At 44.9% G+C, this 23,579-nt stretch overlaps 1 protein-coding gene across 1 annotated transcript; it reads left to right on the plus strand.

The window, feature by feature from the left end:
* The first annotated feature begins 158 nt into the window (after positions 1-158).
* Positions 159-21,243, plus strand: LOC136578578 (uncharacterized). Its single transcript, XM_066578720.1, has 4 exons — positions 159-284; positions 4,472-5,416; positions 18,295-18,374; positions 19,226-21,243. Exons 1-4 carry the CDS (start codon positions 242-244, stop codon positions 19,328-19,330), a joined length of 1,173 nt encoding a protein of 390 aa, XP_066434817.1. The 5' UTR covers positions 159-241; the 3' UTR covers positions 19,331-21,243.
* The last annotated feature ends 2,336 nt before the right edge of the window (positions 21,244-23,579 follow it).

Raw genomic sequence — 23,579 nt, forward strand, 5'->3', positions numbered from 1 at the left:
ATCCCCTTGTCACCCGCTTTATCATGATCGGAGGAGTCTAAGAAGCAGCTGGATGTTGTTGTTTCCTGGGTGAGAGGATTTCCTGGTCTTGTATTAATTTTTGGATGCATTCATCTATGAGGTTGTGTCATCTGAGCGTCACACCCAGATACAATCTGTAACCCGGGAGGCTCCAACTCACAGGAGCTGCGTACACCACTGCTATACCTTCCATTGCATTATCCGATTGGCAGCCAAGGCTATGCTCATCTATGTGCCACCATTCCTGGCGCTACTGCTCTGTGGTGAGTATATCTGACCCTGTACTCAGTACTAATGGCTATTGGCTTATTTATAAAGGATCTGGCACAGGAAGACGATTGTATTGTATATCTATGGAGGTGTTGGTGCGGGTCGCTGCAACTTATACACGGTGCCAGAACCCCTGCAGCAACAGTATGGGGCGTTGTACTTAGATACATTCAGGTAAATTTCGATCCCATTAATACCTGTTTGGCTTTCTTGCTAAATTCCCTCCCAAAAATGTAATGAGAGATATGCAAAACATTATATGTGTCCCCCATTAAAAAACACAACTCCTCCCACAAAAAACAAGCCTTCATGCTACAATGCCAATGAGTTATGGATCTTGTACTATGACAGTGAAAATCGCTCTGTCCTTAACGCACAAAACAGGCCGGTCACTAAGGGGTTAAATATAGATGACATGAGACAAAGTAAACGAACTCTGCAGATTGGAGGAACTCACAAGCAAATCCTCTAGAACACATGACAAATTCCTATTAATTTGGAAACCGTGGTTGACGAAAGTATTTACAAAAAAAATATATATATATATATAGAGGACATGTTCGGTATTGGGCAATAAGTATATCTGGTGCCAAGACCGTTCTGTTTGGAGATGTTGTTTCTCCACTTTAACCCCCCCTCCTTTCCGGTGGAGTGCTGACAGCTTTCATTTATGCTATTGCATCCATGGAGTAGTGTTGGTATACCCCAAGCCTTTGACAAAAAAATTAAAACTCCTTCCCTTCTTATTTGAAACTCTCTCGCTGATCCCGACACCCACATACGTGTGTCGCTCCTTCCAGAACGAGGACCGTAACCTTATCCCCCCCCCCCCTCCTCCTCCCCCCATCCTCCCCTAACTCCCAACCCTTTTCCTTCCATCCTCCACCCCCTTACTCCCTTTAATCCTGTGGATTAAGACGCAGCCTTTTTTTCTATCGTTTTTTCCTCCCACTTTCAAAAAAAATCATAACTCCTAGGGCTTATTCACTCGAGCGTATATCGGCTGACCATGAAACTTAGCTGTCTTCCCCTTCCCTCCCCCTCCCCAGCGAGGCAGGACGAGGCAGGAGCTAGTGTGCTGAGCTCCCGCCCCTCAGCAGTCACACTCCCGTAGGAGTCTATGTAGCTGCCACCGCCGACGTACAAGCGCCCGCCCTGGGCGCTTTTACGATGCGTAGATACACCCCTGTGCACTGATACATTGTAAACCAATGCATCAGAGGGCCAGCGTATATTGGTCGGGGCTGATATATACGCCAGTGTGAATAAGCCCTTAAAGGAGATGTCCCGAGGCAGCAAGTGGGTCTATACACTTCTGTATGGCCATAATAATGCACTTTGTAATGTACATTGTGCATTAATTATGAGCCATACAGAAGTTATAAAAAGTTTTATACTTACCTGCTCCGTTGCTGGCGTCCTCGTCTCCATGGTGCCGACTAATTTTCGCCCTCCGATGGCCAAATTAGCCGCGCTTGCGCAGTCCGGGTCTTCTCCTCTTCTCTATGGGGCTCCGTGTAGCTCCGTGTAGCTCCGCCCCGTCACGTGCCGATTCCAGCCAATCAGGAGGCTGGAATCGGCAATGGACCGCACAGAAGCCCTGCGGTCCATGAAGACAGAGGATCCCGGCGGCCATCTTCAGCAGGTGAGTATGAAGACGCCGGACCGCCGGGATTCAGGTAAGCGCTGTGCGGGTGGTTTTTTAAACCCCTGCATCGGGGTTGTCTCGCGCCGAACGGGGGGGGGGGGTTTAAAAAAAAAAAAAACCCGTTTCGGCGCGGGACATCTCCTTTAATTATCCATTGACGTAGATGTCTGAGGGTTGTTTTTCGCGGAACGAGTTGTACTTTTCTGTATTTTTAATGTACTGAAAAATGTAAAAACGTCTAAGTGGAGTGAAATGGGAAAAAAGTATTGGGGGGGGGGTGGGGCGGCTGTCTACGATATACACACTGCAGCAAAAATGCCGATAACTTTATTCAGTGGGTCGGTACAATTACTACGGTACAAATTAACCTGACTTTTTCTTTGCCGTATTACTCTTTAAAATATATATATATATCTTTGGAAAATAATAATTGATTCTTCTCTGCTGCCGTCTTCTGACCCCCAGAACGGTTTTTATTTTTCCATCAACATAGTTGTGTGAGGACTCATTTTTTGTAGGACATCCTGTAGTTTCTATTGACATCATTTTGGTGTACGTACAACATTTTGATAGCTTTTTATAACGTGACCAAATATAGCGCAATTCTGGCATCCTGTATTTATTTCTTACTGACAGCGTTCACTGTGTGGGATAAAAAATGTATTAGGCCGCCTGCAGAGGGGCGGAAATTCCACAGCGAGATCTCCCGCGGAATTTCCGCCTGTGGAAGCTGCCATAGGATTGCGTTAGCAAATGCAATCCTATGCAGACAGCCGCGGTTTGGTCGTGCGAAATCTTGCGTGGCAAACAAACCGCAGCATGTTCTCTGCGAGCCCCGCACAGAAACGTCACTCCCCGGCCGCCGGTTCCACTCTATGCATGCGCCAGCTGCCCGGCAGCCGGCACATGAAAGAGCTGGAGCTGCAGGGCGCGGGTGAGTACGCGCTGCTCTCTGCAGGCGCTCGGGTCGGGTCCCGCTACGAGAATCCTGGCCGTCTACTTACTTTAACTTTTTTTTTGTCTCCGGACAGGACTTGAACTTTGTTCACTACTACAGTATAATATAATGCGATAGTATTTCATTACATCGTGATGTGACAGGCAGTCTATCAAGCCATGCCATAGGCTGGCATGGCAACCGAACGGCCGGCCCCCTGCAATCTCATCATGGGACTCTGATCGAGGCATTTAAATGCCGCTGTCAGATTTTGACTGCAGCGTTTAAAGAGTTAACAGCCGTAATCAGCGTGATTATTGATTGCGGGTGGGCTGTCAGAAACAGCTGACACCCGAAGTGTAAGCAGTGGGAAAGATGCCCAATCTCACTCCCTACAAACCTTGTTAAGGCGTTAAAAGTGCTGTGCCAGGTTAGAAAATTAGTCCCTGCCTTGGTAACTTTATGATGGGTGGGAATCTGACCAATGGGATCCTCACTGATCTCAAGAACGCCGGTCCTGAAGGTCCCTACATGAATGAAGCGGCGGTTGTACATGTGCACTGCTGCTCCATTCACTCCCATAGAAGTATGAGCACTTGGTAATCTCTGTAATGAATGGCGCTGTGGGCAGCATTCACTTACTTCAATGTTATAGCATGGAGTAGTTTTCACTTCACAAAGACAGTTGCCCATTGGCTGAGACCTGTCCCTCAGCTAGGCACCTACTAAGCTCATCTCTCCCTGTGGTGCAGCTCAAAAATCTTTTAATATGAGGTGTCAAGAAAGGTCCCGAATGTTCAGAAAGGGTGAGGGGAAGGGGGGGGGGGTATCCCCTATCCATTTCCCTATTGAAGAAGCTGTTCTTTACAGCAATGACGCACTAGCCACTTTATTGCTCACATCAGGCAGAGAGTGGGGCTACCACCGAGCGCTTCACACTGCCTGTATCTCCTCTCTGCTCTCCTTATGGTCGTATTACTCGCCAAACAGGGTTGGGCTTAACATGGCCACTGGCACCACATGTGAGAGCGACAGACACTACTAAGAGGGGAGCAGGGCACCGCTCACCCCTCTTCTACAGGACCGGAGCATCGCTTTAACTCTACCCTCTAAAACCTACAAACCTCCTGACACGTTTTATATGCCAGCTGTTGGCCATCCTATGCCAGGTGAAACCTCTGTAGAAGGGTTTTTCTTATGAAGCAAAATGTTACAGAAGTAATCTTTTGTATAGTTTGCAACATTTGCGCCTAGGAATATGTTCACACATTAGATTTTGGCACAAATTCCAAGCCAAAATCTGCGCTAACTCTTCGTATCATTCATTTGAACATATCAATTCTTAACAAGGAACAACATGGAATCTGCTTTGGAAATTCCTCCCATGGATTGTGCCCATTCCAGGGGTTAAATCCACATGTGGCTCCTTGGCAAAATACATGCCAGAAATTTGCGACTCAACTGCAGATTTTTGTGCCACAGTTTATAGGCCGACTCTGTGCTAAAAAATCCATGTCAGGTTCCGCCGTGTGAACATACCCATAAATCCCCTGTACCTGCACGCTGCTTACTTACTCAATGTTTTTTTTATTTAGTCCCTACAGGAGCAATTAGTAATGGAAGCTACCTGAACAGTGGGGCCACCTCCGCACCTCCGATAAGGGGCACCTTAACAAGTAACATTGGTGCAGGGTCAGTAGACGTCGCCGTCTCTCCAACCAGTGCTGTTTTTTTTATTGTTTCCATGACTTATCAGAAAAGTATCATGGAGTCAAGTCCATCACCAACGAGAATTTCAAAATCTCCACCCAGCAAAGGTATGAGGGAAATAACCGAGACTCATCTTATTCCAAAAGAGTCAACACCCTTAATCACCGCAGAAGAAACAGAGGAAGAAACAACTGATCCCATAGATTATAGTGTATCTAACACCTCACCACCATCAACAGTTACACCAGCATTTTCGACTATGGTTGGCACAATGACATCACCACTGAGTACAACTGCATCAACATCTTCGCCCACGACAAGCATTGTATCACCACCATCATCTCCAGCAACATCTTCGCCCACGACAAGCATTGTATCACCACCATCATCTCCAGCTACATCTTTGACCATGATTGTCACCATGACAGCACCATCAACTACAACGGCACCAACATCTTCAGCCATGGCTGGCACAATGTCATATCCATCAACTAAAACTGCACTAACATCTAGCACCAGCACTACAGTGATGACAGGACCAGCACCTCTTAGCATGACCAACACTGAAACACCACCCAGCACTGCACCAACTTCCACATCTGCATCAATGTCATCAGACCTGGTTACCATCACACCAAGAGGTATCATAGGTGCAGCCATGCCCTCTAGTGTGATGCCAAGGACTTCACCAACTCTAAAGAATTATACGAAGGCAAGTATGGCGGCAAATACGTCAACAGCAGCCACTGCCATGGAGACAACAGAAGCATTCACAGTTGTAAGAGTCAAATATACGAAACCTCCCCAAAACATGGCAAGTAACTACAAAGGTGAGTTTTGAAAAGTAACTATAAACAGACTGTAAGTGTCTTCATTGTCAGTTGTGGCCAATAATCAGAACCATAATGTGTCCAGTGCAATTATCAGTACAGTATGCAACTTATCACCAATCAGTAATACCAGAAGTAATAATAACTAATACTACTTTGTACAGTATTATAGTAGTTATCTTCTTGTACATAGGGGGCAGTATTATAGTAGTTATATTCTTGTACATGGGGGGCAGTATTATAGTAGTTATATTCTTGTACATATGAGCAGTGTTATAGTAGTTATATTCTTGTACCTAGAGGGCAGTATTATAGTAGTTATATTCTTGTACACAGGGGGCAGTATTATAGTAGTTATATTCTTGTACATAGGAGCAGTATTATAGTAGTTATATTCTTGTACATAGGAGGCAGTATTATAGTAGTTATATTCTTGTACATAGGAGCAGTATTATACTAGTTATATTCTTGTACATAGGAGGCAGTATTATAGTAGTTATATTCTTCTACATAGGAGGCAGTATTATACTAGTTATATTCTTGTACATAGGGGGCAGTATTATACTAGTTATATTCTTGTACATAGGAGGCAGTATTATAGTAGTTATATTCTTGTACATAGAAGGCGGTATTATAGTGGTTATATTCTTGTACATAGGGGGCAGTATTATAGTAGTTATATTCTTGTAAATAGGAGCAGTATTATAGTAGTTGTATTCTTGTACATAGAGGGTAGTATTATAGTAGTTATATTCTTGTACATAGGGGGCAGTATTATAGTAGTTATATTCTTGTACATAGTGGGCAGTATTATAGTAGTTATATTCTTGAACATAGGAGGCAGTATTATAGTAGTTATATTTTTGTACACAGGAGGCAGTATTATAGTAGTTATATTCTTGTACATAGGGGCAGTATTATAGTAGTTATATTCTTGTTTATAGTGGGGCAGTATTATAGTAGTTATATTCTTGTACATAGGGGGCAGTATTATAGTAGTTATATTCTTGTACATATGGGCAGTATTATAGTAGTGATATTCTTGTACATAGGGAGCAGTATTATAGTAGTTATATTCTTGTACATAGGGGGGCAGTATTATAGTAGTTATATTCTTGTACATAGGGGGCAGTATTACAGTAGTTATATTCTTGTACATAGGGGGCAGTATTACAGTAGTTATATTCTTGTACACAGGGCGCAGTATTATAGTAGTTATATTCTTGTACATAGGGAGCAGTATTATAGTAGTTATATTCTTGTACATAGGGTGCAGTATTATAGTAGTTATATTCTTGTACATAGGCGCAGTATTATAGTACTTATATTCTTGTACACAGGGCGCAGTATTATAGTAGTTATATTCTTGTACAAAGGAGGCAGTAATATAGTAGTTATATTCTTGTACATAGGAGGCAGTATTATAGTAGTTATATTCTTGTACATTGGAGGCAGTATTATAGTAGTTATATTCTTGTACATAGGGGGCAGTATTATAGTAGTTATATTCTAGTACATAGGAGGTAGTATTATAGTAGTTATATGCTTGTACATAGGGGGCAGTATTATAGTAGTTATATTCTTGTACATAGGGAGCAGTATTATAGTAGTTATATTCTTGTACATAGTGGGCAGTATTGTAGTCGTTATATTCTTGTACATAGAGGGCAGTATTATAGTAGTTATATTTTTGTACATAGGAGGCAGTATTATGGTAGTTATATCCTTGTACATAGGGAGCAGTATTATAGTAGTTGTATTCTTGTAGATAGGGGGCAGTATTATAGTAGTTATATTTTTGTACATAGGAGGCAGTATTATAGTAGTTATATCCTTGTACATAGGAGGCAGTATTATAGTAGTTATATTCTTGTACATAGGGGGCAGTATTATAGTAGTTATATTCTAGTTCATAGGGGGTAGTATTATAGTAGTTATATGCTTGTACATAGGGGGCAGTATTATAGTAGTTATATTATTGTACATAGGGAGCAGTATTATAGTAGTTATTTTCTTGTACATAGTAGGCAGTATTGTAGTAGTTATATTCTTGTACATAGAGGGCAGTATTATAGTAGTTATATTTTTGTACATAGGAGGCAGTATTATAGTAGTTATATCCTTGTACATAGGGAGCAGTATTATAGTAGTTGTATTCTTGTACATAGGGGGCATTATTATAGTAGTTATATTTTTGTACATAGGAGGCAGTATTATAGTAGTTATATCCTTGTACATAGGAGGCAGTATTATAGTAGTTATATTCTTGTACATAGGGGGCAGTATTATAGTAGTTATATTCTAGTTCATAGGGGGTAGTATTATAGTAGTTATATGCTTGTACATAGGGGGCAGTATTATAGTAGTTATATTATTGTACATAGGGAGCAGTATTATAGTAGTTATTTTCTTGTACATAGTAGGCAGTATTGTAGTAGTTATATTCTTGAACATAGAGGGCAGTATTATAGTAGTTATATTCTTGTACATAGGAGGCAGTATTATAGTAGTTATATTCTTGTACATAGGGGGCAGTATTATAGTAGTTATATTCTAGTTCATAGGGGGTAGTATTATAGTAGTTATATGCTTGTACATAGGGGGCAGTATTATAGTAGTTATATTATTGTACATAGGGAGCAGTATTATAGTAGTTATTTTCTTGTACATAGTAGGCAGTATTGTAGTAGTTATATTCTTGAACATAGAGGGCAGTATTATAGTAGTTATATTCTTGTACATAGGAGGCAGTATTATAGTAGTTATATTCTTGTACATATGAGCAGTGTTATAGTAGTTATATTCTTGTACCTAGAGGGCAGTATTATAGTAGTTATATTCTTGTACACAGGGGGCAGTATTATAGTAGTTATATTCTTGTACATAGGAGCAGTATTATAGTAGTTATATTCTTGTACATAGGGGGCAGTATTATAGTAGTTATATTCTTGTACATAGGAGCAGTATTATACTAGTTATATTCTTGTACATAGGAGGCAGTATTATAGTAGTTATATTCTTCTACATAGGAGGCAGTATTATACTAGTTATATTCTTGTACATAGGGGGCAGTATTATACTAGTTATATTCTTGTACATAGGAGGCAGTATTATAGTAGTTATATTCTTGTACATAGAAGGCGGTATTATAGTGGTTATATTCTTGTACATAGGGGGCAGTATTATAGTAGTTATATTCTTGTAAATAGGAGCAGCATTATAGTAGTTGTATTCTTGTTCATAGAGGGTAGTATTATAGTAGTTATATTCTTGTACATAGGGGGCAGTATTATAGTAGTTATATTCTGGTACATAGTGGGCAGTATTATAGTAGTTATATTTTTGTACACAGGAGGCAGCATTATAGTAGTTATATTCTTGTACATAGGGGCAGTATTATAGTAGTTATATTCTTGTTTATAGGGGGGCAGTATTATAGTAGTTATATTCTTGTACATAGGGGGCAGTATTATAGTAGTTATATTCTTGTACATATGGGCAGTATTATAGTAGTGATATTCTTGTACATAGGGAGCAGTATTATAGTAGTTATATTCTTGTACATAGGGGGACAGTATTATAGTAGTTATATTCTTGTACATAGGGGGCAGTATTACAGTAGTTATATTCTTGTACATAGGGGGCAGTATTATAGTAGTTATATTCTTGTACACAGGGCGCAGTATTATAGTAGTTATATTCTTGTACATAGGGAGCAGTATTATAGTAGTTATATTCTTGTACATAGGGCGCAGTATTATAGTAGTTATATTCTTGTACAAAGGAGGCAGTAATATAGTAGTTATATTCTTGTACATAGGAGGCAGTATTATAGTAGTTATATTCTTGTACATTAGAGGCAGTATTATAGTAGTTATATTCTTGTACATAGGGGGCAGTATTATAGTAGTTATATTCTAGTACATAGGAGGTAGTATTATAGTAGTTATATGCTTGTACCTAGGGGGCAGTATTATAGTAGTTATATTCTTGTACATAGGGAGCAGTATTATAGTAGTTATATTCTTGTACATAGTAGGCAGTATTGTAGTCGTTATATTCTTGTACATAGAGGGCAGTATTATAGTAGTTATATTTTTGTACATAGGAGGCAGTATTATGGTAGTTATATCCTTGTACATAGGGAGCAGTATTATAGTAGTTGTATTCTTGTAGATAGGGGGCAGTATTATAGTAGTTATATTTTTGTACATAGGAGGCAGTATTATAGTAGTTATATCCTTGTACATAGGAGGCAGTATTATAGTAGTTATATTCTTGTACATAGGGGGCAGTATTATAGTAGTTATATTCTAGTTCATAGGGGGTAGTATTATAGTAGTTATATGCTTGTACATAGGGGGCAGTATTATAGTAGTTATATTCTTATACATAGCAGCAGTATTATAGTAGTTATATTATTGTACATAGGGAGCAGTATTATAGTAGTTATTTTCTTGTACATAGTAGGCAGTATTGTAGTCGTTATATTCTTGTACATAGAGGGCAGTATTATAGTAGTTATATTTTTGTACATAGGAGGCAGTATTATGGTAGTTATATCCTTGTACATAGGGAGCAGTATTATAGTAGTTGTATTCTTGTAGATAGGGGGGCAGTATTATAGTAGTTATATTTTTGTACATAGGAGGCAGTATTATAGTAGTTATATCCTTGTACATAGGAGGCAGTATTATAGTAGTTATATTCTTGTACATAGGGGGCAGTATTATAGTAGTTATATTCTAGTTCATAGGGGGTAGTATTATAGTAGTTATATGCTTGTACATAGGGGGCAGTATTATAGTAGTTATATTCTTATACATAGCAGCAGTATTATAGTAGTTATATTATTGTACATAGGGAGCAGTATTATAGTAGTTATTTTCTTGTACATAGTAGGCAGTATTGTAGTAGTTATATTCTTGTACATAGAGGGCAGTATTATAGTAGTTATATTTTTGTACATAGGAGGCAGTATTATAGTAGTTATATCCTTGTACATAGGGAGCAGTATTATAGTAGTTGTATTCTTGTAGATAGGGGGCATTATTATAGTAGTTATATTTTTGTACATAGGAGGCAGTATTATAGTAGTTATATCCTTGTACATAGGAGGCAGTATTATAGTAGTTATATTCTTGTACATAGGGGGCAGTATTATAGTAGTTATATTCTAGTTCATAGGGGGTAGTATTATAGTAGTTATATGCTTGTACATAGGGGGCAGTATTATAGTAGTTATAATATTGTACATAGGGAGCAGTATTATAGTAGTTATTTTCTTGTACATAGTAGGCAGTATTGTAGTAGTTATATTCTTGAACATAGAGGGCAGTATTATAGTAGTTATATTCTTGTACATAGGAGGCAGTATTATAGTAGTTATATTCTTGTACATAGGGAGCAGTATTATAGTAGTTATAGTCTTGCACATAGGAGGCAGTATTATAGTAGTTATATCCTTGTACATAGGGAGCAGTATTATAGTAGTTGTATTCTTGTAGATAGGGGGCAGTATTATAGTAGTTATATTTTTGTACATAGGAGGCAGTATTATAGTAGTTATATCCTTGTACATAAGGAGCAGTATTATAGTAGTTATATTCTTGTACATAGGGGGCAGTGTTTTATTAGTTGTATTTAGAGATGAGCGAACGTACTCGTCCGAGATTGATACTCGTTCGAGTATTAGCGTGTTCGAGATGCTCGTTACTAGAGGCGAGTACCACGCGATGTTCGAGTTACTTTCACTTTCATCTCTGAGACGTTAGCACGCTTTTCTGGCCAATAGAAAGACAGGGAAGGCATTACAACTTCCCCCTGCGACGTTCAAGCCCTATACCACCCCCCTGCAGTGAGTGGCTGGCGAGATCAGGTGTCACCCGAGTATATAAATCGGCCCCTCGCGCGGCTCACCACAGATGCATTCTGACAGAGATCAGGGACAGTGCTGCTGGTGCCGGAGCTGCTATAGGGAGAGTGTTAGGAGTTATTTTAGGCTTCAAGAACCCCAACGGTCCTTCTTAGGGCCACATCTGACCGTGTGCAGTACTGTGGAGGCTGCTTTTAGCAGTGTTGCACAATTTTTTTTTTTTTTGTATATCGGCCGTGCAGAGCATTGCGTCCGCAGTCTGCAGTCATTGTACAGAGTATAGGGGCAGTACTTGTGAGGCAGGGAAAGAGATATTCAGGCTATATACGCAGTGGGCTTTTTCCAAAAAATTGATCGCCGTCATCCCGCCAGAGGGAAACAGTATACATAATATTATACGCTGCCTACAGTATCTATCTGCTGGGGGTTGTAGTCCTAATTAATACGCAGCTAAGTGTTACAGCAGGCTTGCGCAAAATTGTTTCCTGGATCTGCTGTCTCTGTTACATGATCGCCGTCATCCCGCCAGAGGGAAACAGTATACATAATATTATATGCTGCCTACAGTATCTATCTGCTGGGGGTTGTAGTCCTAATTAATACGCAGCTAAGCGTTACAGCAGGCTTGCGCAAAATTGTTTCCTGGATCTGCTGTCTCTGTTACATGATCGCCGTCATCCCGCCAGAGGGAAACAGTATACATAATATTATATGCTGCCTACAGTATCTATCTGCTGGGGGTTGTAGTCCTAATTAATACGCAGCTAAGCATTACAGCAGGCTTGCGCAAAATTGTTTCCTGGATCTGCTGTCTCTGTTACATCAGCGCTGTCATCCCGCCAGAGGGAAACAGTATACATAATATTATACGCTGCCTACAGTATCTATCTGCTGGGGGTTGTAGTCCTAATTAATACGCAGCTAAGCGTTACAGCAGGCTTGCGCAAAATTGTTTCCTGGATCTGCTGTCTCTGTTACATGATCGCCGTCATCCCGCCAGAGGGAAACCGTATACATAATATTATACGCTGCCTACAGTATCTATATGCTGGGGGTTGTAGTCCTAATTAATACGCAGCTAAGCGTTACAGCAGGCTTGCACAAAATTGTTTCCTGGATCTGCTGTCTCTGTTACATGATCGCCGTCATCCCGCCAGAGGGAAACAGTATACATAATATTATACGCTGCCTACAGTATCTATCTGCTGGGGGTTGTAGTCCTAATTAATACGCAGCTGAGCGTTACAGCAGGCTTGCGCAAAATTATTTCCTAGATCTGCTGTCTCTGTTACATGATCGCCGTTATGCCGCCAGAGGGAAACAGTATACATAATATTATACGCTGCCTACAGTATCTATCTGCTGGGGGTTGTAGTCCTAATTAATACGCAGCTAAGCGTTACAGCAGGCTTGCGCAAAATTGTATCCTGGATCTGCTGTCTCTGTTACATCAGCGCTGTCATCCCGCCAGAGGGAAACAGTATTCATAATATTATACTCTGCCTACAGTATCTATCTGCTGGGGGTTGTAGTCCTAATTAATATGCAGCTAAGCGTTACAGCAGGCTTGCACAAAATTGTTTCCTGGATCTGCTGTCTCTGTTACATGATCGCCGTCATCCCGCCAGAGGGAAAGAGTATACATAATATTATATGCTGCCTACAGTATCTGTCTGCTGTATCAGCTCAGCATTTTAAAAAAATAGAAGCAAAATACTTAAGGCCTACTACTGGCCTTTGGCCACTTGACTGCTTCTGCGCTGTGAATTCCACTAGCTCAGTCATACGCACCTACGTCTCACTACAGGTGTGCGCAAAATTGTTTCCTGGCTCTGCTGTGCGTTCCGTAAGGGAAGTCAGCCTCCAACCACAGGCCAATAAGCGGCACATTTAATTACAGTGTTCTGTTTCTGCACTACTGGTAATACAGCATGCTGAGGGGTAGGGGTAGGCCTAGAGGACGTGGACGCGGGCGAGGACGCGGAGGCCCAAGTCAGGGTGTGGGCACAGGCCGAGCTCCTGATCCAGGTGTATCGCAGCCGACTGCTGCGGGATTAGGAGAGAGGCACGTTTCTGGCGTCCCCACATTCATCTCACAATTAATGGGTCCACGCGGTAGACCTTTATTAGAAAATGAGCAGTGTGAGCAGGTCCTGTCGTGGATGGCAGAAAGTGCATCCAGCAATCTATCGACCACCCAGAGTTCTGCGCCGTCCACTGCTGCAACTCTGAATCCTCTGGCTGCTGCTCCTCCTTCCTCCCAGCCTCCTCACTCCATTACAATGACACATTCTGAGGAGCAGGCAGACTCCCAGGAACTGTTCCCGGGCCCCTGCCCAGAATGGCCAGCAATGGTTCCTCTCCCACCGGAGGAGTTTGTCGTGACCGATGCCCAACCTTTGGAAAGTTCCCGGGGTCCGGGGGATGAGGCTGGGGACTTCCGGCAACTGTCTCAAGAGCTTTCAGTCGGTGAGGAGGACGATGACGATGAGACACAGTTGTCTATCACTCAGGTAGTAGTAATTGGAGTAAGTCCGAGGGAGGAGCGCACAGAGGATTCGGAGGAAGAGCAGCAGGACGATGAGGTGACTGACCCCACCTGGTTTGCTACGCCTACTGAGGACAGGTCTTCAGAGGGGGAGGCAAGTGCAGCAGCAGGGCAGGTTGGAAGAGGCAGTGCGGTGGCCAGGGGTAGAGGCAGGGCCAGACCGAATAATCCACCAACTGTTTCCCAAAGCGCCCCCTCGCACCATGCCACCCTGCAGAGGCCGAGGTGCTCAAAGGTCTGGCAGCTTTTCACTGAGAGTGCAGACGACCGACGAACAGTGGTGTGCAACCTTTGTCGCGCCAAGATCAGCCGGGGAGCCACCACCACCAGCCTCACCACCACCAGCATGCGCAGACATATGATGGCCAAGCACCCCACAAGGTGGGACGAAGGTCGTTCACCGCCTCCGGTTTGCACTGCTGCCTCTCCCCCTGTGCCCCAACCTGCCAATGAATTCCAACCCCCCTCTCAGGACACAGGCACTACCGTCTCCTGGCCTGCACCCACACCCTCACCTCCGCTGTGTTCGGCCCCATCCACCAATGTCTCTCAGCGCACCGTCCAGCCGTCGCTAGCGCAAGTGTTGGAGCGCAAGCGCAAGTACGCCGCCACGCACCCGCACGCTCAAGCGTTAAGCGTGCACATAGCCAAATTTATCAGCCTGGAGATGCTGCCGTATAGGGTTGTGGAAACGGAGGCTTTCAAAGGTATGATGGCGGCGGCGGCCCTGCGCTACTCAGTTCCCAGTCGCCACTACTTTTCCCGATGTGCCGTCCCAGCCCTGCACGACCACGTCTCCCGCAACATTGTACGCGCCCTCACCAACGCGGTTACTGCCAAGGTCCACTTAACAACGGACACGTGGACAAGCACAGGCAGGTAGGGCCACTATATCTCCCTGACGGCACATTGGGTGAATTTAGTGGAGGCTGGGACAGAGTCAGAGCCTGGGACCGCTCCGTCCTACCCACCCCCAGAATTTCGGGCCCCAGCTCGGTGGTGGTATCTGCGGTGGTGTATGCTTCCTCCACTAAACCACCCTCCTCCTCCTCCAACGCAACCTCTGTCTCGCAATCAAGATGTGTCAGCAGCAGCAGCATGTCGCCAGCAGTCGGTGTCGCGCGGCACGGCAGCACAGCGGTGGGCAAGCGTCAGCAGGCCATGCTGGAACTACTCAGCTTAGGAGAGAAGAGGCACACGGCCCACGAACTGCTGCAGGGTCTGACAGAGCAGACCAACCGCTGGCTTGCGCCGCTGAGCCTCCAACCGGGCATGGTCGTGTGTGACAACGGCCGAAACCTGGTGGTGGCTCTGCAGCTCGGCAGCCTCATGCACGTGCCATGCCTGGCCCACGTCTTTAATTTGGTGGTTCAGCGCTTTCTGAGAAGCTACCCACGCTTGTCAGACCTGCTCGGAAAGGTGCGCCGGGTCAGCGCACATTTCCGCAAGTCCCACACGGACGCTGCCACCCTGCGCACCCTGCAACATCGGTTTCATATGCCAGTGCACCGACTGCTGTGCGACGTGCCCACACGGTGGAACTCTACACTCCACATGTTGGCCAGGCTCTATGAGCAGCGTAGAGCTATAGTGGAATACCAACTCCAACATGGGCGGCGCAGTGGGAGTCAGCCTCCTCAATTCTTTACAGAAGAGTGGGCCTGGTTGGCAGACATCTTCCAGGTCAGATGCAATCAGAGGTAATCATTAGCGTCACCATTCCTCTGCTATGCTTCTTGAGAAGTTCCCTGCAAAGCATAAAGGCAGACGCTTTGCGCTCGGAAACAGAGGCGGGGGAAGACAGTATGTCGCTGGATAGTCAGAGCACCCTCCTGTCTATATCTCAGCGCGTTGAGGAGGAGGAGGAGGAGCATGAGGAGGATGAGGAGGAGGGGGAAGAGACAGCTTGGCCCGCTGCTGAGGGTACCCATGTTGCTTGCCTGTCATCCTTTCAGCGTGTATGGCCGGAGGAGGAGGAGGAGGAGGAGGATCCTGAAAGTGATCTTCCTAGTGAGGACAGTCATGTGTTGCGTACAGGTACCCTGGCACACATGGCTGACTTCATGTTAGGATGCCTTTTTTCGTGACCCTCGCGTTACACGCATTCTGGCCACTACGGATTACTGGGTGTACACACTGCTCGACCCACGGTATAAGGAGAACCTTTCCACTCTCATACCCAAAGAGGAAAGGGGTTCGAGAGTGATGCTATACCAGAGGACCCTGGCGGACAAACTGATGGTAAAATTCCCATCCGACAGCGCTAGTGGCCGAAGGCGCAGTTCCGAGGGCCAGGTAGCAGGGGAGGCGCAGAGATCAGGCAGCATGTACAGCATAGGCAGGGGAATACTCTCTAAGGCCTTTGACAGATTTCTGGCTCCCCAGCAAGACTGTGTCACCGCTCCCCAGTCAAGGCTGAGTCGGCGGGAGCACTGTAAAAGGATGGTGAGGGAGTACGTAGCCGATCGCACGACCGTCCTCCGTGACACCTCTGCCCCCTACAACTACTGAGTGTCGAAGCTGGTCACGTGGCCTGAACTCACGCTGTATGCCCTGGAGGTGCTTGCTTGTCCTGCGGCTAGCGTCTTGTCAGAGAGGGTGTTTAGTGTGGCTGGGGGAATCATCACAGATAAGCGTACCCGCCTGTCAACCGACAGTGCCGACAGGCTTACACGCATCAAGATGAACAAAGCCTGGATTTCCCCAGACTTCTCTTCTCCACCAGCGGACAGCAGCGATACCTAAGCAATACGTAGGCTGCACCCGCGGATGGAAGCATTGTTCTCTATCACCATCAAAAACGTGGACCTTTTAGCTTCATCAATCTGTGTATAATATTTATCCTCCTCCTCCTGCTCCTCCTCCTGAAACCTGACGTAATCACGCTGAATGGGCAATTTTCTTAGGCCCACAAGGCTCAGTCATATAATTTTTGTAAACAATTTTTATACGTTTCAATGCTCATTAAAGCTTTGAAACTTTCACCTGAACCAATTTTTATTTTAACTGGGCTGCCTCCAGGCCTAGTTACCAATTAAGCCACATTAACCAAAGCGATTAATGGGTTTCACCCGCCCTCTTGGTTGGGCATGGGCAATTTTTCTGAGGTACATTAGTACTGTTGGTACACCAATTCTTTGGGGCCCTCGGCTACAGTGTAATCCAATTAATTTTTTGCCCACCTGCATTAAAGCTGACGTTACATCAGCTGTGCTGGGCACTGCAATGGGATATATTTATGTACCGCCGGTGGGTTCCAGGGAGCCACCCATGCTGTGGGTCCACAGGGAGTTGTAACTGCATGTGTCCACTTCTAAAGAACCCCAGTCTGACTGGGGCATGCAGTGTGGGTCGAAGCCCACCTGCATTTAATCGGACGTTACCTGAGCTGTGATGGGCACTGCAATGGGATACATTTATGTACCGCCGGTGGGTTCCAGGGAGCCACCCATGCTGTGGGTGCACACGGAATTCCCATTGCGGAGTTGTACCTGCCTGTGACTATTTATAAAAAAACGCGGTCTGACTGGGGCATGCAGACACCTTGACAGAATGAATAGTGTGTGGCACATAGGTTCCCCATTGCTATGCCCACGTGTGCAGCTCCTGATGACGGTGGCACAGGATAATATTTCTCATTGCTTCTGTACAGCATTGTGGGCTATCGCCCCGCCCCTTTTAAAGAGGGTCGCTGCCTAGCCGTGCCAACCCTCTGCAGTGTGTGCCTGCGGTTCCTCCTCATGGCAGACGCACTTATAAATAGACATGAGGGTGGTGTGGCATGAGGGCAGCTGAAGGCTGCGCAGGGACAATTCGGTGTGCGCTGTGGACACTGGGTCGTGGGGGGGGGGGGGGGGGGGTTGGGCAGCATGTTACCCAGGAGAAGTGGCAGCGGAGTGTCATGCAGGCAGTGATTGTGCTTTGTTGGAGGTAGTGTGGTGCTTAGCTAAGGTATGCATTGCTAATGAGGGCTTTTCAGAAGTAAAAGTTGTTGGGAGGGGGGGGGCCCACTCTTGCCGCTATTGTGGCTTAATAGTGGGACTTGGGAACTTGAGATGCAGCCCAACATGTAGCCCCTCACCTGCCCTATCTGTTGCTGTGTTGTTCCCATCACTTTCTTGAATTGCCCAGATTTTCACAAATGAAAACCTTAGCGGAGCATAGGTCCCATACAAAAATGCTCGGGTCGCCCATTGACTTCAATGGGGTTCGTTACTCGAAACGAACCCTCGAGCATCGCGATAATTTCGTCCCGAGAAACGAGCACCCGAGCATTTTGGTGCTCGCTCATCTCAAGTTGTATTCTTGTACGTAAGGGGTAGTATTGTAGTAGGTATATCCTTGTACATAGGGGGCACACATTTCAAGAGTTTGAACCATTTTATTAGTTATTATTTGCTGATGTTATACCACGTTTTCTCAGATTTTATGTTCATATCGGTTGTTTCTCTGCAGGAAGAATAATGTTGAGGGTTACACTAGCGATTTCTCCCACCGGAAACTTTGCTGTTGCAATGCGAGAACTGTTAAAAAAGGTAATTACTGTAATGATAAATTTATGTGTTATAGAAGTCTACGAAGTGACTGCTTTATTTTTACCTTTATGGTAGTCATTTTATTAAATCGACCCTCCGGGTCCAGAGAAACAAACATGGCCTCACTGCTTCTCTGACTACCTGATGCGCATTGTGCATTAGTATCCATCACTGGTGTAAGACCCTAAATGCCACTCTGACTGGCCAGCCCTGGGTAATCCAAGCAGGCCTGGTGTCTTTACTAATGACCCATCAGGTTGTCAGAGAGGCTGAATGCCATGTTGTTTGTCTGGGACCTGACGGTTGCTTAATGGCCATGTCCGCAAGGCAGTTGATAAACCGTCTTGACATCCGCAAGACATAAACTTGCGTTTGTTTTCGGCTAATGGTGCGTTTCTTCTGCACGGATTTTAGTGTGATTTTGATTCCCGTTCTTTTTTGTGGATTTTCCTTTATGTCACTGTGTTCCTCTTAATTACCTCTGCATTAGGTTCTACTGTGGAAACGTGCAGAAAAAGCAGCTGCTTTTTCGTAATTATGCAGCGGACATTTTTTTCACTCCGTGTAGACGAAAAATCACTAAAACTCATTCATTCAGCTGGGATTTCATTCAGCTGCGCATTATATGCCAATAATTCCACAGCGGATATTCTGCAGTGTGTTCGTGCTGTGTGAGCGTAGCCCAATAATCCGTAGCTACCATAATCGGGCTGACCACTAGGAGGCAGCATAAGCCCCCGGATGAGAATACCTAAACCTGTGGAGAGTGCATTCTGAAGCGGATGGCACATTCAGTAATAGCCCATTACAGGATCTGTGTAAAGACCTAATTCAGTATGTTTTTTCCTCAGACTTGCCTCCTGCTGGCTCAGAATATCTCAGCGAAGGAACTGACTGTGTCCTGGAAATCCAATAATATGTTCCTGCCGTGCGCCAACATCATAAAGATTACATAGCAGACCGGTCCCACATTCTGTTCACTCTTCACTGGATTCTCTTCTCCTTTTCTAGATGCAGACCTGAACTGACACGGACTTAGAGAGTTAAAAGTAGTCACTGTGGGCATTAAAGGGGTTTCCTAGGCAGAGCCGGGTATCAATGCCAGGATGCACAGAGGTGGGAGTGAAAGCCGCTGCTCTGACCCCGTGTAGTGGCCAGTACTCGTAACTGCAGGCATAGCTCTGTTGAAATTAGTTGCACCCCAGCCTGCAATTACAAGCAGTGGTCACTACACGGGGGTCGGATTAGTGGCTTCTGCTCCAACCCTGGTATATCCTGGCACTGATAGCCGGCGCTGCTGAAAAAACCCTTTTAAGGAACCTTCACTTTTTATGGTTTTATGTATCTCTGCTTGATTTATGGGGGTCTGACCGACGGGGGGGGGGGCACCTATCCTGTGGACAAGGGTCACCGCCCCTCTTTATGATAGAGAAGGGGTTAAGTATGGGCTCATTCTCTTTTGAAAGGGTTTCGCTATGTAATCAGTGAGACTCTGACTCTCAGGACTCCGACCACTCATCAGCTGTACGGGGCCACAGCAACATGTGAGAAGTAGAAATCCACTTTCCACGTCTCTGAGTCCCGTGAGACCGCCGCTATGCCTGAAGTAAGGGAAGAGCACTAGACGTGGCCTCCTTCTGCCACAATGCATCCATGGAGCCGTTCGACAGTGCAGTCCAGGGCTGACGCCATCATTGGGGGACCGTGTTAGTGAACGCCAAAGCGCCAATTCAGTGCAGAGTATGAAGAGCACGAGCCAATGAGAAGGCAATACAAATCTCAGCAAGAACATGTGGGTTGGAATTTGGCGCGATCGCCTCGTTGGACCTGTGTTTATTCCAAGGGCTCTCAATGGGGATCAGTACCTGAATCTCATGCAGACAAGAGGGGATGACTTCATGGAGGATCTGCCGCTATCGTAGTGGAAGGAGGACACTTCGGGAACGCTTCCCTTACTTCAGTCATAGCGGCCGTCCCACGGGACTTAGAGAGATGCGGAAAGAGGATTTCTGCTTCTCATGTGCTATTTAATCAAATTTCCAATTGGGTTTCACTCTCTATCTATTAGGGCGCGTTCCTGCCGACAGGGACCGCATATGGCTGTGTATGGCACTGCGCATCCTGCCAATCACACGGACACAGACATGTGCAGCGTGTTTTTTTCTTTAAATTCCCCCCATGTTCAGAGCGGAGATGCGTATGGAAACGCAATGTATTGTGTATGGGCAGCGTATCCTATCCGGTCCATACAAGTGTAAAGGGCTCACACTGCGTGCAGGGAAATAGAGCACGCTGCGATTTATTACTTTGCGTATCAATACACAGTATCCACACGGCGTTGTGCGCAGATCAATCAAAGTCCATTGACTCCATTCACTGCGTTGCATGCATAATACGCAGTGAAAACAGTCATGGACATTACTGGGGCCAGAACACAAAACTGAAATCAATGTTCCGGGCCCCCCGGGGCCCATGCGCCATATCATCCTACAGTGCATTCATGCCTTCTTATTCCAGTACACTATTGTTATTTCAGTAATGAGATATGGCGCTGGGTCCGGCCTTTTGACTGCACCCTGTATTAGGCTGCCTTCACATCGTGTGAGATTTGTGCGATGCAGGAAACGAATCGCGGCATGTTCTATCTCGGTGCGTGCTCTCACATCGCAGCCCCATTGTCTTCATCACGCCACGTACTGGGTGCACACGATGTGAGGTCTCCCATCGAAAACAACGGGGTACCCTCCGCAATCCTCCACCGCGGCTGACAGCCGGGCGGAGGATCGCTTCTTCCTCAAAGTACTGCAGGCGGTTTTGACATGAAAACACCTCGCATCCTCGGGGAATTCACATGGTGGGAGGCGCGATATGGGTGAGAGGCGCGATATGGGTGGGTGGGGGGCGTGATATGGGTAGGTGGGAGGCGCGATATGGGTGGGAGGCGTGATATGGGTAGGTGGGAGGCGCGATATGGGTGGGTGGGAGGCGCGATATGGGTGGGGGGGAGGGTTCACGCCGTCATATTGCACTCGTCCGTGTGAAGGCAGCCGAAGAACAAGACTTCACAAATGTTAATAAAATGGAAATAATGTCAAATCTTCAGTTGTTATTTTCTGAGCTCAAAGTAGTAAAATGATGAGTGATTAAATAAATGATATAATGACCGACACTAACCGGGTCTTTCCATGAACTCCCGACCGGCAGCCATCTTTATGGGTCTTATCTACAGGTCAGCAGAGCCCTGAGCTTGTCTGGTCTACACAGATGGGAAGTGTTGGCTTCTTGTGGCTCGTAGCTCAAAGCCCCCAATACTATCAGGTGGGCGCGTTCTCATAATTGTTTGGGTGTGAAATTCCCGTGTGATATCCTTGCGCGATGTTACTATGCACAAGAAAATATATATCTTTTGCCCCATCATTTTGATACATGCAAGAAGAGATTGGGCAGGACTCATCCTTCTTCTGAGCGCAAAGTTTGTAGAAGCCTTCAGACTGTGACCCTCCTAGAGCTGCATTCTCCCCACATACAGCCCTGTGCTAATCACTATCATCACATGAAGAGATAAGTTACTGCCCTCACAACAGAACAGCAAATTACTCCTCAGGCTTCTCCCACTATCTTGGTAAAAATGAATTCATGTGAATATACGTTCCGTACGGGCCAACGTATATAAGCATATGCCCGTGTGAATAAGCCCTCAGACTTCTACAAGCTCCTGAAATACTCTGCGCTGCGGGGTCCTGCTCCTCCCACTGCAGTGGTTGACTTCCCACAGGATAAGTACATCCCCATCCCAGGACAGGGCTGACTCGTATTTTTCGCATGCGTGATACACGGTGCTAACAGCCTACTGGTTTCTGTTGGGCACTCACAGATGCCGTTTCTATTTTCACGTGTGTAATTCACACGTCAAAAAAACCCGTGAAAACAGCATGTCCTATTTTGGCGCATACTACACACTAAGGCCTCGGTCAGACAAGCGTGTTTTTTTTTGTGTGCCTCTCTGTGCAAAAAAAATTGCGCCTGTTATAACCATTGGCCTCCTATGAGGTGTGCACAATACTCGCACCGGCAGACGATAGGACATGCGTGCCTGCTGGGTCCGTGCTGCACGGATGTTACAGAGGTGACCGGCTGAGGAGACTCCTGGGGGCTTCTGTTAGCACTGGGGGGCAGGGAACACGGGACCACCATTCTGTTGAGATCGGCGGGGCTCTCAATAGGAAGATCAGCAAGTTATTCCCTATCCTGTGGATATTTAGTGCAGAGGGGATAACTTGTAATTTTGGTACAACCCCTTTAACCCCTTAATGACATGGCCTATTTTGGCCCGAAGGGTGCAACGATTTTTTGGGGATGTTGATCTCCACTTTCCCCAAAGCCATAGCATTCCTGTTTTCCTGCCGACACGGCCGTCGGACGGCTTGCTGTTTGTGTGACAAACTGTAGTTTTCATTGGCATCATTTTTGGGTGCAAAAAATGTATTGTAAAACTTTTATTCATTTTTTCCGAGAGGGAAGAAAAACACATCAATTCTGTCATTATTTTTAACAGTATTAGTCATGTAACATAAATGACATGATGCATTTTTTCTGCAGCTTAGTGCGATTACAACAATACCAAAATTGTAATTTTTTTTTAGGTTTTTCCACTTTTACACAATAAAATCCTTTTTTTTTTTACATCACTAAATTCAAAGTCCCTGAACTTTTTTATTTTTTCATGGGCGGAGCTCTGTGGGGCTTGCTTTTGTGTGATGAGCTGTAGTTTTTATTGGTGCCTTTTTGGGGTACATACAGCTTTGTTTAGCGTATTTTTGGAAACAAAATGAGCAAAATAAGCATTGTTAGTTTTTTGGGGGTTTATTTAACAGTTTTTGTGGTGCAGGATAAACAATGTGTTCAATTTATTTTAGGGATTGTTATTGATAAGATGATACCAAATATTTGGGATTTTTAAATTTTTTTTCTTTTTTTATACAGATAGGGCAAATGTCCAACAAATTGTTTTTTTTGTTATTTTTTACATATTGTTTTGCACTATTCTTATTTATTTTTTACGTTCCTGTAGGGGATTTAAATAGAGATGAGCGAGCACCAAAATGCTCGGGTGCTTGTTGCTCAAAACGAACTTTTTGCGATGCTCGAGAGTTCGTTTCGAGTAACGAACCCCATCGAAGTCAACGGGGGACTCGAGCATTTTTG

The sequence above is a fragment of the Eleutherodactylus coqui genome, chromosome 9 (assembly GCF_035609145.1).
Source record: "Eleutherodactylus coqui strain aEleCoq1 chromosome 9, aEleCoq1.hap1, whole genome shotgun sequence".
Lineage (NCBI taxonomy): Eukaryota > Metazoa > Chordata > Amphibia > Anura > Eleutherodactylidae > Eleutherodactylus > Eleutherodactylus coqui.